The sequence below is a fragment of the Lissotriton vulgaris genome, chromosome 5 (genome assembly GCF_964263255.1).
Source record: "Lissotriton vulgaris chromosome 5, aLisVul1.2, whole genome shotgun sequence".
Taxonomy (NCBI): Eukaryota; Metazoa; Chordata; class Amphibia; order Caudata; family Salamandridae; genus Lissotriton; species Lissotriton vulgaris.
In genome coordinates this window covers 2,029,188,172-2,029,204,326 of record NC_141693.1, presented here as the reverse complement: position 1 = coordinate 2,029,204,326, position 16,155 = coordinate 2,029,188,172, and the positions used below count along the sequence as shown (strand labels likewise).

General features: G+C 49.0%; 1 protein-coding gene across 3 annotated transcripts in view; it reads right to left on the bottom strand.

The window, feature by feature from the left end:
* The window catches only part of URM1 (ubiquitin related modifier 1), a 67,918-nt gene that overhangs the window by 20,508 nt on the left and 31,255 nt on the right, over positions 1-16,155 (bottom strand). The window contains exon 3 of one of the 3 annotated variants that reach the window (XM_086924928.1): positions 6,299-6,374. The exons of the other annotated variants lie outside the window; for them this stretch is intronic. Coding sequence (XP_086781054.1) covers positions 6,299-6,323 — 25 coding nt within the window. The 5' untranslated portion in view covers positions 6,324-6,374. The remainder of the gene's footprint in view (positions 1-6,298; positions 6,375-16,155) is intronic. 3 annotated transcript variants of the gene reach the window in all.

Below are 16,155 nucleotides of genomic sequence, written 5' to 3'. Positions count from 1 at the left end.
TGTAAAAAAAACAAGCACATGCCACTATCAGGTCTTCGCAGCTCATCTCTGCAGAATCCTCTAGTCCAGTTTTCTGCTCTGTTCTTTAGGATCACCTCACCAGTTGCGAGGAGCTGCATGGTGGACTCCAACCACTGCCTCCTGCCTCTCCCCCTTTAGGCCCCATATAGAGGTAACACCGCATGACATGAAATGTCACAGCAACCTACCATCTACCAATAATCATCTTCACTAACCATCTATGAACCCATCTACTGCCCTTGCTGTGATACTAAATGAAATGTTTCCGAAAGATGTGGTTCATTCATAAACTGAACACTTGAGGGCTGTGGGCCAGGGTCCTGTGAGACATTGGCTTGGAGTAGTTTAATTATGTACATTAACTGATTTCTGCTGTGTCAACGTTGCAACAAACGAGTGTCTGGGTGGCAGTGGGAATCCTGTACAGAATCTCACAAGCACTGCTTCTTCCATACTCCGAGTGTCTGGCTGCAAGGCTTGGAGCTTTGCACAGCCCTGATCTGTCACTTTAACCTTTGGAAGCCCTGGAGCTGCGTGAATGAGGCAGCCTACATACCAGAGCTTAGGTCCAATGGTCAGCACTGCAATGTAACAGATGATGTTCAGGTGCAGAATCTCCAAAAGTCACAAAAAGGCTGTCAATGAGGCTTGTACTCTTTGTACGCACCAATCAGAAGCACCGAGTCCTCCATATATTCAGGTGACTGAGGGGCCGCTCAATCACAGAGAAAAGAGATAGAAAGAAGGTGGGAAGACTCATTTCCTGATTAATGTGGAAGTGTGAAAGGCCTCTGGGAACAAAGAGGGGTGCCACGTTCTCAATGCCACCTTACTCTTAGGATAAACTGGGTAAAGTTGTGAAGAGGAGGGAGTCTGAGGGTCACTGGGGACACTGGCTCAAAAGCAGCGCTGTAGTAAGAGTGTGAACATGGACGGCATCTGGACTCATTCAAGCAAGAGACCATGGGGCCGTATAATGGAAAGAGCACGGGAGCGCAACGGACATGAGCGCCCGCACTGCGCGACCCAAGGCACGTTGGTATTACAGAAGAGGCGGCAGACGCCTGTCGGCCTTTTCTGTAATACAGATAGTACTGGAGCATATAGATCCTCAGCGCTATCTGCAGGGGGCGTTCCCTCATTTGCACGTAGGCGTGGCCCCATGCAAAGGATGGAATTCCTTTGCCTCTGTGCCCGTGCCGTATTATAGACATGGGCGCAGAGGCAAAGAAGCTGGCAGCCCTCTGGGGGGCTAAAAGTCATCCCCTTGCAGGCGGGTGCAGTCACTCACTGCACCGCCTGCACGGTGATTTCTCGCTTCTCTTTAAAGTGCAGGTGGGTGCTGCCTGCACAGTGATGTACGAAGTTGCTTTGAAGCAGATGCTCCCTATTTCATTTGAAGGCGCTGCCCCCAGGGCAGCAGGGCTGGACTGGGAACCACAACCGGCCCTGGCAAAGTGCTCCCCCCCCCACTCGGGGGTGTTGGAGGTGCCGCCCAGCTCTTTGCCGGGCCCGGTTTTCGGCCGATTTTGGTACAGGGCCGATTTTGCAGCTATGCTGCCAAACGGCCCTGTAACAAAAACGGCCCCCAGGGGCCCTAAACCGGCCGCCACCCGTGTGGCGCACCGGGGGATTGCCCGGTACCCGCTATGGCCAGTCCGGCCCAGCAGGGCAGCATGTCTTCACGACTGCCCTGGGGGCATTCAATCTAAGAGGGTGCACAATCCCTGTTTGGACCCAGTGCACCTGCTTAAGGTCCCCCGTGGCGCAAACAAGAAAAGTGCGCCCTATGTGTAATAGCCTAGGCCGGGTCATCTGCAGAATACATTCCTGAAACGCCTATGCAGCAATGTACATACGCACATGTAGGGTGAGGGGGAGGCTGAAGGCATCAGCAGGTGCCTTTGTTTACACCCCTGTAATATAGTCCATTAACTCTACACACTATTAATCGATGATAAGGACTTGAATGGGACACAAATGCATCTTTTTGCACTGCATTTGCCCCCCCTGCTCCAGGCCATGCCTGCCAGAGGCTGGGGGCACCTCCACCCTGAAGAGCACCAGAGCACTTTACACAGATACTCTGCTCCCCAACTCATGGCTGGCTGCTTATTCTCCTGCAAAGAGAAGAAAGGCTGGAAAGACAACAGTCCCAAAATGGATGGGGTTCTAGAACTTTGGACATCAGTGCGACAACCCATAACAGTGGCACACGCTACAGTGGCACACGCTACAGTGGCACACGCTAAGTGGCACATGCAACAGTGGCACACGCTAAGTGGCACACGCTAAGTGGCACACACTACAACCTCTGAACGCAACAACCATTTAGAATCTATGGGTCCCTTTGTCAGACATAACAGTCCTACCATAACCACCTAGAAACCTGCCTGGCCAATTGGAGTAAACCAATATTGAGGCCTGCAACAACCCCATATAGGACACTGCACAGAAACCTCTGCCTGCCCCAGGGACCAGAGGAAACCATCATACTGAACTTCAGCAGGGCGGTGCTGGGCAGTGTCGAAAGCATAGGTGATCAGATGATGATGAAGTGAGTCTTGAAAGGAGACAAATACTTGTTGTGTAGTCAGCACCAAAGCTGGCAGTGTGGGTCATTTCAGTGAGAGAACAGTAGTGGACTCAGAAAAGGTTGTGAAGGAGGCTTTCTGCTGCTGGGGTGGAGGCGAAGCGGAGGGAGGCCCTGCTTATGGGCTGGTGCTCACTTATCTTGACTCAAAGCAGAGAGGCTTTCAATTTGGGGGGTTTCTGGCAAACGCCATTTAAATTCATTTTATAACTTTCTTCGCCAAGCTAGTAAGTTCAAATTACTCCCCTCATCGGGCTCTTCTTAAACAACCAAAAGCTGCTCATGCAGGAGTCTTTGGAGAAGTCTGGGGGAGGGGGGGGGCTCTTACCTCTAGATACAAAAGAACCAGGACTTCTGCTTACAATCCGCTAGAGTAGAGTTTGAAGGTTTTAGGGATACACGTGGGCTGGGGCACCTACCTGTGGCTACTCCATAAGAAGCAGAACCTCTTCTTACAATCTGCTAGAGCAGCACCCAGAGACTTTGTAGGTCTCTTCACTTTGCTGCAGTCACAAAGCCTGTGCTCTTTACAGAAGCCATCTGAACCTGCTGCTGTCACCATTACAAGTTCAGACTCCAGGCTCCCACTATCAGAAAAGAAAAGCACATGCTCTGGTCGATACAAAGCTTAGCGCAGATACCAACCCATCAGCCCCCGCCCCAAGCCCCATTCACCACAAACACCAGTCCAGACGTGCTAAGCCATCAAGAAAAACAGACAAAAACTTATAGCCAAGATCTCACCATTGCACACCCCAGACAGACATTTTGAACCAATGTCGCATCATCGCAGAGAACCGCGAACAAAAAACAAATCAATATGCTTCTTCTATTACAAATATCCGGGTATAAGGAAAAATACTAATTCCATAACAACCTATTAGGGAGTGGTAGTGAGGCGGTTGCATAACCTGTAGGTCTCCCCACATACAAGCCTCTGGTGCACTTGCTCTGGGTTCAAATTGTGAACACAACCTTGCCATGGTTTCTGAAACCTGGGAAGGTTTGATAGGAAAAGACACTGGAGGTGAACAGCTTTGGGAGAAGGACAGGGAACAGCAAACTACCTGTCACAAAGACTCATTATCTCAGGTGGATCCGAAAAGACTCTGGAGTGCAGACGCGCTCCAACGTGAAGCTCAAAAAATCCTGAACTGCGAAGGCATCCTTCTTGGGCAACGCCCCTAAAATCTGGACGAGTTCAGCCAACTTTAAGAACCAACCGCTCACACTCCATCTTTAAGAAAGAACTTAAAACCCTCCTCCATCATCGCCGCTTCCAGTCAGGATCTGACGTTTTCTTTTCCTACGATCATGCTGCAATTTACATTTCAATGAAGAAGCGTTGTTCCATATATCACCATATGCCTGATCCTCTGTTACGGACTACTCACTCAGACTACAGATAGACATTCACCCCTCGGGCTATTAAACACTTACTTGTGCATTATATACGTTTCCCGCTCCTGACTCTTTGTAGATCTTTAATAAACTTATGCAGAATGTTTTGCAACCCTGTTGAGTCTTGATAGCGCAATACAAAAATGCAAATAAATAAACAACTAAATACAGATGCAGCACCAGGAGTCGATCATTTGTTAGGTTCCCATGTGGGTCTATGGCAGGGGTCTTCAAACTGGGGGCGGCAAGCCCCCATCGGGGGGGTCTTAAAATGTTCCCGGAGGACACCCAGGCTCTGGCCAAATAAAGCAGTATGCTGATAACAGTGCTTTGGTTTCAGCTGAAGACAATGAGTGGCAGTCAGCTCTTCGGAAGCATCTTTTGTCATTTATATCCTGGCTGGGAGGTGTGGAAAGGGAAGGGACTCCAAATATTCTTCAAACCCCCCACCCCCATCTCTATTAATTGTGAAACAATTTGAGGGGGCGGAAGATTTCTTTTTTGACGGTGCGACATTAAAAGTTTGAAGATCATGGTAGAGGCTGGAAAGATGCTGGAATAAATCCAAGCTATGACCTCATCGTGGCACTAGAAGAATTCACTTTTAGAGGCTAAAAATCACCTCGAGCAAATGCTAACAAAAAATATCTCCATGCCCAGGGGCAGATAGCTCACCAAAGAACCTTTTCATACCTTTAAGGAGGTGCGAGCCCATGGTCTGATGGGAAGCCTCTTCAGGCCTTCACATGAGCTGGGTGGCAGCCTCCTTGCCTTCTCTACCAAAAAGTGTTCTTCGAAGAAAAAACATCTCCCCCACCATGCCTTGGCGTGAAAGCCTCATCCCATAGTAGTTTCCTGCTCAGCCCCTCTTTGTCAGTTCACCTCAGTAATTGAGGAAAGCATTAAAATCTTGATGTCTTTCAAAAATCCTCCCCATCATGGGATGTTTGTAATGCAAAAGTGGAAAGCTTGGGTCTCACTGCATGTTACCTTTCACCACCTCCTCGTCTACGAGATCTCAAACAGGCTATGGCCGCCTCCTCTACTGTAACAATAACTCTGGCAGACCAGACAATCTTTCAAACTGAAGACCCGACTCAGTCTTATCCTGTGTCTCAAAACCACTTGACACAGTATTCATCTCTCAACTTTTATCAGACCCAGAATCAAACAGCCTTCTCAGTGACGTTTATTCGGTTTCAGACCAATAAACAAATGTGTGTGTTGCTAGGCCCTCGGCTCTAGCGAGTATCTCACTTGTGAAACCTCCCTTTTCTTTCAATACACACTGGTACCAACCCAGCACCACTGTCGGGTGGTCCTTCCAGCCTCCTGCCATGTCAGGGACAGGAAGAACACCAAAGCATCCTTCCATCATAAGTGCATTTGAGAAACGTGAACCAGCGCTGGGTGGCATCTCTGGGGCTGCCAGCACCTACAGTGTCAGTAGACCTCTGCTGGGAGGAGGCTGGGACCCATCGAAGCGCGACCAGGACTCCTGACAGCAGCGCGGCGTCAGCCGACTCGGACTGTTAAGACGTCCACTCCATGAAGAGCCCTAGGGCACCCCAGGCGGCGTGTGCACGGTCCTAAAGAAATGCCCATTTGTGGGGGACCATCTACAGTAGAGATGAGAGATCTGCCCCTCTGAGCTCATGTAGATGCAGCAAGCGGTTGAGGTAGCATCAGTCCCCTCATTCTGGCCCAGGACCCTCTGGCCTGGGATTTGTCTCTCTGAGCTCTTCCTGTCCGGTCTAAGCATCTCAAGGCCTCCGAGGACAAGCAGAATGTAGAGAATAGAATTTTTGTTCTATAGAAACAGAAAAAATATCAATTACAATAACAAATAATCCAGTTAAAAGATCACACTTAACCATTAAATTATTGGTCAATGTGTTGTTACTTTCAATCTGTTTGAATCAACAATAAACTTGGTCTAAAAATGTAATCAATCAGACTATAAATCGTAAACCTTGTGAAGAGAAGCCATGCCTTGTTGCATCACTAGATGTCCAACACCTGCTGAGAGGAACCAGGACTTCAAATATCTCTTCCTTGGGTCCAAAAGAGACGAGCACAGACATGTGAGATGTTCAGTAGTCTCCTTGTGTCCACAAAGTCGGGTTGTTTTAGATGGAAGACACTGATTGTTCCAAACGCCGTCAAATTGTGCAATCGGAATATACAAAAGGAGGAATCTGAAATGCTTATTGGCTGGGTCCAGGGTAGAACCTGAATATTACTGAGTTTTATTGGTGTATGTATCAAGTGTAGTCGACATACTTGTAAATCCTTGGCGTGTTCCCATCAGTTCATCTCCCGTTGGTGGTCAAAGTCTTTCGAATCAGGAACTCGCCTCCTATTGGGAGATACCTGTAGGAGTGGAAATATGGCGGAAGATTGGAGGCTAAAATGACCCGCTCTATAACTGCAAGCCAAAGCTGAGTGTTGGAATCAGACTTTCAATAATACGAAGTTCCTTAGCAATTAGATGGTTTAATTAATTGTCTCCGGCCTTGCTGCAATCACAAAGAAAATGTAGTTTATCCCTGTAATTTAGACTGAAACTGATGGAAGAGTTGGCTCAAGTCGTAACTTGACAGACACAATAGTGATTTTTACCTTCCGTATGTAGATTTTATGGTGACCGTCTATTGCTCAGTCATCAAAGATGATAGAAGAGAAAAGGAGTCCATTTTGAAGTAATTACTTTTAAGAGATCAGCTCATTGCCTGGCCGCCGCAGGGGTCGAGAACCTCTTGATTAATCTTGTATTGACAGAATTATTTTCCTTGTGTTCACAACGTGGCTGGCCCAGCCAGGATCATTGGTTTACTATGGTTTCCCCTCAATGTTCATAAGAGGTGACTTGTTCTACAGGGTTATCGATCATCGATGGTCCACTTCTGTTCCTTCAGAGTCTTGCGGGATAGTCTTACTCTGGTTTTACCCAGATGAGTATGTTAATCGTTCCTTCGGTTAAAATCTGCAGACTGGAGAGCTGATTCTGCAGACCTGAAGGGGTAACGAAGAGATCTCATCAGCATAAGTGAGATAAGCAATAGGTTTCTTACCCAGTTTGGGTGCCAGGACCTCTAGTCTAGATATGAAGTGAAGTCTGAGATACATAACAAAAAAATTAAGAGGGCCAAGGCACAGCCGCTTCAGGCTGTTTTGTGTGGTCATTTTAGGTAAAAGGGCACTTTCAGCCAATTTAATCCGAAGCCATGTATTTTCATACGCCTGATTAATACCCCATTTACACCGTTCTTCCCAAATGTGCTTCCAATTTACTGTCGAAGGCCGAGGAACCATCGACATAAACACACAGTCTGAGTCTCCTTTTTGGCCCCCAGTCATTTTAAACAGACAATACTATCAACCATGGAACAAACGCCTCTGAATCCAGATTGATTGGATGGAAGGAGGTTGTTTTCAATTGTCCAGGAGAGAAGCGATCCGATAAATTCGCCGAAAGGTTTCCCTCAGACTCTTAAGAGTACCAGGAGTCGATCATTTGTTAGGTTATCTCTTGCCCCTTTCTAAAAAATTGGATGCATTATCAACCCGATCCACAAAGGATGAATTTGACCTTTTGTAGAACTTGTGAGAATAGTTTATGCAATAAATGCTCCATAGAATGGGCCCTCCTGGTGATATCAGCAGGGGTTCTGGTTGGGCCAGCTGCTTTCTGATGATGGTAATGATCTCATCAGGAGGCATCTCAAAGGAAGAATTTACATATTCAGGGAGTTCTACGTGGTCGCTGTCCGGATCAAATAGAGTTTGTTGATGTAAGTATGTCATGTGTCATACTGTAGGACGTCCGTGACATTTCTGTGTGTGCCAGTCCCGCGGCCGGCTAGTAACCAAAATACTTCTTTTCTTTTACTGCCTTCTACTGACTGCAAGCCAGGACCCTTCTAGAGCGGTCCTATGTATATCTTTTATTAGTGCCTTGTAGTGCTTTGTTCATTCTTAATAGAGAATCCCTGCGTTTGATGTGTGGATACTTTGGGATGGCTGTTACACACCGGTGATGCTTTTTTTTTTTGGCTGATCAGTCAATCAATTGATTACGACGAATAGCCCCAGCTGGTATTTTTCATAGAAATGAAATCAAAAATGTACCCTAGTAATTGTTCCCAGTCTTGAAAGCGGTCATAAGAAACTTGATCATGAAAATTTGAGATCTGAAATTTTACGATAAAAGGACATTTTACTTACTCTGAAAGCATCTGTTCCTGGCATGTAGCGCTGTAGATTCTGTGCATACTCCTGCCATATAGTGTTGGGTTCAGATGTGTGCAAGATGTTTTTTGTTTGAAGAAGTCTTCTGAGTTAGAGGCATAGTGACTCCACCTGCCGCTGGTAATGCACATGGGCATCGGCTCCATTGTTAGATTGTTTTCTGGATGGAGGATGACGAAGAAATGGCGCCGTGGCGATACAGCAGAGAGATGATCATGCAGAAAGAAGCAAAATATAAAGTACATCTGCAACAACAAAAGGCTTCCGGAAAAGCGGGGGGCGCATGTGGCTCTACAGCACTTCATGCCATGTACAGGTGTTTACGGGGCAACATTTTCCGTTTGAGGCATTGGTGGCTGTAGATACACATGCTGTGAATAGACTGTAAACCAGTCCTCCCATGACCGGTGGCTAGCCTGAATAATTTTGCAGAGGATTGAACAAGTGTACAAAGTACGGCCTGACCAACATTGCTTATTGGCGAGTCAATAAGTCCAAACAGTAGTGTTTTGTGAAAGTGTGAGGTGTGGACCAGGTAGCTGCTTTGAAGAGATCATCTGTAGGAATGTTCCCTAGGAAGGCCTCATAGGCCCCTTTAAACTAATAGAATAGGCTCTGGGAGGGACAGGCAAAGGTCTTTTGCATAGCATAATTGAATACCTTTGACTATCCATCTGACTATGCCTGATTTGGAAAGCACCTCCTAATGTGTGGCTTTGAGCAGGCAACAAAGACCTGTTGAGTCCTGTAAAAGGCGTGTGTAATATCCACATAATGCATAAGGGCTTGCTTAACCTAGAGTATGGAGAGCCTGTTCTGCAAAGGAATCAGGTTGGAGAAAGAAAACTGGCAGTTCTATTGATTAATTAAGGTGGAAAGGAGAAACCACCTTAGGCAGGAACTTACAATAAGTACAGAGGACAACTCTATCTCTGTGAACCTGAAAGAAAGGTTTTACTAACATTAAAGCCTGGAGCTCACTGACATGCCTGAGAGAGGTGATTGCGACCAGGAAAGCCTCCTTCCAGGAGAGGAATTGAAGGAGGCAAGAATGGAAAGGTTCAAAGGGAGGTCCCATGAGCCTAACGAGATTAATGTTCAGATTCCATAAGGGGGCCTAGTTGACCCGTGGAGGACGGACTCTTTTCAAACCTTCCATAAAAGCTTTGATAACAGGGATTCTGAAAAGAGGTGTGTGTTGTCTTTTTTGAAGGTAGGCAGCCACTGCTGCTAAGTGGAGCCAAACGGAAGAGTAGGCCAGGCCACAGGTCTGTTGGTGGAGTAGGTAGCAGGCAATTATTTGGAAATTTGCTGCCAAGGGGTTAATGTGTCATGATAGGCAGCTGTGGGTGAACTGATTCCACTTTGCAATGTAGAACACGCAGATGGTGGGCCTGTGCATTTCCCAAAGAATATCCATGCATTCCAGAAGAAGGTTTAGATAGATAAACCCTAAGACCTCAGGAGCCAAGTCACAAGGTTGATGATCTTGGGGTCAAGGTGCCGATACCTCCATGGCTCTGCATGAAAAGGTCTAGTCTGCTGAGGAGCCTCTTGTGCGGTACCACAGAGAGTTTGAAGATGGTGGTGAACTAAGGCTGTTTAGCACAAGTGAGAGCTACAAGGATCCAGGCGAGCGATGTATGCATCTATCCTCTGACCCACGAACAGAATGGGAGGAAGAAAAGCATAAACAAATATCCCTGACCGGTTCATCTGTAGTGGGTTGCCCATAGACTGTGGGTGTGAGTACCTGGAGAGGAAGTTTGAGCATGTTGCGTTTTTGGTGGTCTATGTCGGAGAAAACCCATCGCCAAAAGTACTGAAGGAGGACATGTGGGTGGAGTTCCCAGTAGGGGTCTTGTTGCTGACTCCTGCTGAAGAGGTCTGTAAAGCTGATGTCGCCTCACAGCAGGTGCTCCACCAGCAGATGGACTCTGTTTCTGAATACATACATGGCGGTCATGTCCATGCAAATAAGGACCACCTTGTTTATGATGCGACAATGGAAGACTTTCAGAAGTAGCTGAATGGCCAACAGCTCTAGATCATTTATGTGGCGACTCTGGTGATGCAGTGACGTCTCGTAAATAAGCCCTCTCCACACCATAAGGGAACCATCCGTTGTAATGGTGATCTGCAGGGTAGGGTCGCAGGATGGCCACTCCAGCTAACGGTTGTGAGAAGTTGGCCTGGTATATGATGTTCACTATTCTAGTGAGCACCTTGCACCAGTCCAAACAACCCTTATGGTGATGGTTGTAAAGTCAACCTTATAGACCAGCTATCCTAGTGGTAGCATGGACAAAGCAGTCTTAGGCTAAACTCAAGAGGGCGTGTGAAGCCAGCTGTTTTACCATATGCAATCCCTTTAATACCAAATGAAAGGACACCACACAGGTTATATATTCAAAATATAGATGTATTTATTTCTAAATCAATCCCCTGAACTCTTTATGAGCACAGAAACACAGGCACATAACAAGTAACTTAAAATAACAAACAAAAGTTGCACAAATATGTATAGGGCCGGGTGGCCCGCTAAACCATATACTAAAAAAGTGGTATAAGAACCACGTCACAAACAATGGTAAGGCCTAGGGCCTTGGGAATCGCTGGGGTTACACTGGGCTAACAATAGTTAGGGAGCAGGAGGCCCACGGGATGCGTGTGCAGTGTCTAAAGGCACACGTGTGCACACATAGAAGTCAATGGGTGCGTAACATTAGAAAGTTAAAGGTTTGGGAGTCTTCCGACTGGACTAGAAGCTAACCACTTTGAACTAGGACACTAGGAGAGTTACTCTTTACAGGAGCACCGCAGTACTCGCGTTACCTCACCCACAGGAAGCGGGTGCATAGGTCCCAAAGTGTGTCGGGTTTCGTCGTGGAGTTCTATGGAGCCTTGGAGAAAAGATGCTGCAGGCGGCCAGGAGAGAAGAGTCCGGGTGGATCCAAAGGTGGATCAAAGATGAAGAGGACCTGAAAGCAGAGGGGACAGAGTCTGGGTCACTAGCCAGAGACCAGGAAGGAACCAGGCGATGTCGTGAAGCAATCAGGTGCTGTTGTGAAGCTTGTGTCTGCAGAACGTGGACCAGGAGGCGTAGACGACATCCAGGAGTCAGGCGCGGACTGTCCCACGAAGGCTCCTCGCTTCTGGCGGTGTCGGCTTCAGGATTGGAGTCAACAAGCCTTGGCAAAGGCAACCCACGCAGGATACGATGTAGGCTTCTTACTCAGCAAGGTCTGAGGGGCTGCTTCTTTTGAGGGAAGCAAGGGCCAGTCTGGAGCATCCAGACCAGCGGTGTAAATTCAATGGATCGTCGCCAAGATGGTCACTAGCCACCGGGCAAGTGACCGGGTAGACGCGTCGAGCAGGGAAATGCAAAAGGGCCCCACGCAGAACTCGTGGAGGGTGCAGGGCTGATCTTTGGTGCAGATGCTGCTCGGGGCTGGGGCTTCTCAATCCCCAATGCACAGCTTCGAGGAGGCCTCGGGGGCTGCACAGTTAGCAGGTCGCAGACTTTTCAAGCTGGCCAGTCCCACGTCTCTCGTCGCCTCCACGGGTCTCAGCTTTGCAGGGACTGTGGATCGGGCTGTTGGATGTCTGGTAATCCGGTTCTTGTCAGGCTCTGTGCTCGGGCTCCAGCGGGAGGCAGCAACAAAGCAAGCCGTTGATCGCTGGATGGTGCCTGCTTGTGCAGTGTGGTCACTCCTTGACCACAAGGGAGATTCTTCATTCGTCTTCTTCAAGTAGATCGTCGAAGGTCCAGAGTTTCGTTTCAGAGTTTCAGTCAGGCTTAATCTAAAGTCTTGGGACTCAGCTCCTACCTATATTCCAATCTTAGGGGCTGGATTACCTGCTCCTTCCCTCCTATGGGTGGGATCAGGGAAGGGGGTGGTTACACCCCTTTCCCTTTGTCCAGTTTCGTGCCAGAGCTGGGGCTGGAGTGCCCCAGCACCGGTTTGAACTGGCCCATGCATGGGACACCTTGTGTGCCCCAGGCAGTGTCTCATTCCTTTCAGCCCTCCCTGTCCCAATACACAAAATCCTGTCTGGGGTGGTGCTAGCACCTCCCAAGGCAGGAAACCTATTGTCCAAGCCTCCCTCGCTGCAAGGACTCCCAGCAGCAGGAGGTCATACTTGTGTCTGTGGCAGCAGCATCCATTTTGTGATGCTGAGGCTTTGGTTAACTTTAACCAGGAATAGTAGGAACAACATGTCTTCTCCCTCTAGAAGGGTGGAATGCTACCCCCGTCGCCAGAACTGGCAAGGGGGTAGTATTTCAAATTGTATGTCACCTTACTCGACATGTTTTGATAAAGCCAAAACAGAGTTAGCATCTGACCGCGAGGTTCATAATGCACTTAAGAGTATATGGTATGGCAATATCCTAGAACATCTATAAGGACATGGTTCCAAAAGCTCAGGACAGGCTCAGCTCATGCTAGAGCACCATCTCACATAAAACCAAGCACTCTGCCTCCAGGATTGTTAAGGCCTGCCATAGAAGTGACTTATAGTTGTATATGTGGCCTGGTATAAGGTTAGATATAGGTATACTATATCTAAAGCAAAGGGTAATTACACCACCTTGCCCCAGCTGAGTGATCAGCCAGTTGTGTTAATGTGGGTGGCCAGCCAGGGGTGGCATAATACATGCTGCAGCCCCTGGTAGGCCTTGGATGCACCTATGCCCTGGGTACCTATAGTACACTGTACAGGGGCTCATAAGGTAACCCTGTATCCAATTGGAGATGTACCTAGGGTACATGGAGTCCATTTTAAAGAGAGAGCAGATAGCCTGGGGCCCGATTAGCAGGATCCCAGGCCAACTGAGTCGAAAACCAGCTAAACACTAGGCAAAAAATCTGGGGTAACCATAGTCAGGTATCCACATTCCTACACCGGTTGTCAGTGTTCCACCACTGCAGAGAGCGGGAAGTGCAGCCCCAAATCAACACTAGACCTTCCCAATGACCATCCACCTGAAACCACTGTTATGCTAAGCACTCTTGCAACGGGTGCATGGGTAAACTGCTGTGAGAGACTATGACAATGGAAGACGCATCCTGTCCTAACTGTAACCTGGTGATCTGACTTAAAAAGATGGAGAAGAGCCAGGAAGGACTGCCCCCTTGCGGGACCAGAATATGCCTTGCCCACCACTGAGTTGAGGGCCGCACCTAGACAGGACTGCTTTTGGAGAGGATTAAGGTGGGACTTGGTGGCGCGGATTGTGAACCCCTGGTGGGCATGCTTATGTGCTGGGAACTGTTAATGAGTTGTGCTCTTAATCAGCCAGTCGCCCAGATAAGGGAACAAGTGGATGCCCTTGCCCTACAGGCACTGCTCAAACCAGCTGCTAAACATTTTGTAAGCACCCTGGGGGCACTGGTGACCCTAAACTGCAGCACCTTGAACTGATAGTATTTGCCACTTACCACAAACCGGATGTAGTGCTGGTGAGCTCGATGAATTGGGACATGGAAGTAGGCGCCTTTGAGGTCCAGGGCAGTCTTGAAATTGGCCTTATTGTAGAAGAGGAATGATAGATATCCTGTAGAATAACCATGTGGAAATGTCCTAACCAGATGTACTCATTCAGGGGCTGTAGTTGTAGTAGCATCAGCTTTATGGCACCCTTGAGTAGGATGGCCCCTACTTCTTCCCGAAGCAGGCATTGGTGTTATGGGCGAGAGGATGCGTCTGCGGGTGGTATGTTGGGAGGGGTAGAAAAGTGATTCAAACTGTAACCTTGTCGTATGACAGGTTGAGGAGATGGTGTTGAAAGTCTGGCGTGGAGCCACAGACACGGACCCAGGCGTGCCTGCGGTGGAGTACGCTGCAACTGGTACCAGAAGCTACAGTGTTGGTAGCATCAAAGGCACATCGTATGTTGATATTGGAAATGAGTTTGCTTCAGAGACTAACCCTAGACCCTTTTTGCGGTACTCACCTGGACGATGTTGGAGGAGCTCCTCCATTTCATCCAAGTAAGCCCGGTCATACCGGGAAGGTAAACCGATTGAATTAACAACGCACCAGTGGTTGGCGGATTGTGCAGCGAGGCACTTACCAGCAGCATCAATCGTTTTACTTTCTTTGTCCAGCAGGGTACATCGCCGGTGCCCTACGCATTGGCTCTTTTGTTGCAGCAGTGTGGACCACCAATGAGTTGGGCTGTGGGAGGGGTGGAGGTCAACTTTTAATATATACCGGGTATGACGGGTAGGCCTTATATTTTGTGTCCACCCGGGCTTTAACTCGGTCTTTGAAGGTATCAGAGCTGCTTTGAGCAGCCCCATCAGCATTGGTAAGTAGTGCATGGAACGCTGGGAAGAAGAAAGGGCTTCCAACAGGTCCTCCTCAATGGCATCCTTGTACATTTCCACTTCATGCAAAGAGGGCGCCCTGCCGAGGACCTCATGCAAGGAGATGGTGGTGTCATTTGGGGGGAGGGGTGCGTGGGTTAAAAGTCAGGGTCCGTGTCTCCTGGAGAATCCACATCATAAAGATCCCTGGGAAGATCATAAGGGTCACCTGGACTATGCTGTCCAAACCCCAAGTATGGCGACCCCTGAAGAGTGAAGAAAAGGGGTCAGCAGGCAGAGGGAAGGGGGAAAGGCTAGGCAAGGCAATGACTGAGGACTAGTTGTGAGGTCATATCTCCTCTAGCCCTTCGGGGGTGGTAGAGGGTCGAGCGCTTCCTCAAAGCTGAGGTTGCGCTTGGAGCCGTCGGTGGTTGGTGCCGGGGAAGGGGCGAGGATGAGTCTGAGGACAGGACACCGACAGATGTCGAGTTAGCCCTGCAGCCGCTGGAGAGCAGTTTTGATGGAGCCGACAGTAAACGCAGGTCTCGACGCCGAGGGGTTTGGTGCCAGCGCGTGGGTCATCGACACCAAGCAAGCCTTAGACGATGACAGGTTTGGCTCTGATGGGCGTGTTGAAGCTGCGGCCATTGCCAAGGGAGTGGTCGGCACCAGGTGGGTCAGTTTCAGGATCTTCTCTGGTGCTGAGGCGGGGGGTGATGTCCAAACTGTGTGCCCGGAGCCGACCATGGTCGAGAGGCAGTGGCGGACTGGAAGCCTGTTGGAGAGCTTTGAGGTTGGGTTCCTGGCCCTTGGAGAAGGCTGCTCGCAGTGCCAGTGGGCAGAAGGGGGTTTGTACTCACGGCCTGCTGGGTCCTGGCGAGGCCTTTTCCTCCACCCCTCGGTTTCAGCCAGGGCTCGCCCTAGAGCTCCTGGGCGCCGAAGAGGTCTGGTGTGTCATCGCCACCTCTGGGAGACATCAAGCCCGAAGGTACTGAAGAGTTGAGTGGATGGAGCAGCAGGCATCGCTTGAGCCCCTGGTGCCCAAGAGAGAGGCACTGGCTGCACACCTGGTGATGATCAGTACAGGTGTGTTTGGCATGACGCCGCTGAAAGTAGCGGAACGCACCCGTTCCATTTCAAAGATATGCTTATTGTGGAGGAATGATGAGGGCGGCCCCCTGACACAGGCCCCTACCGGGGCGTCAAATGTGTCCCAACCCCCGGATCAGTCATTGTGCGTTGAGTTGAGGCGAGAAAAGGTGCAGCGATGAGAACACGTCCGAGCAGCCTAGCAATGGAGCTGACCCCAGCAGCAGGTGGAGTCACGAGACTGCGAGACTCGAGAAGGAAACAACTTTCACACATCCGGGCCGTGCAGAGATGGCCGGACCCTGCACAGCCAGACATGCCTCGAGCTCGGGACCACCAAGCTGCGAGGGTTTGACCTGGTCATATCTGTAGCATTTTATCGCGCTCAGATTTACAGAGATTGAAAAATCAAAGATTGTGTACGTTTCAGAGTGATAATGGTCAAAAATTCAGACAGGTATTTACTGGGGGCGTGATCACTTTCTT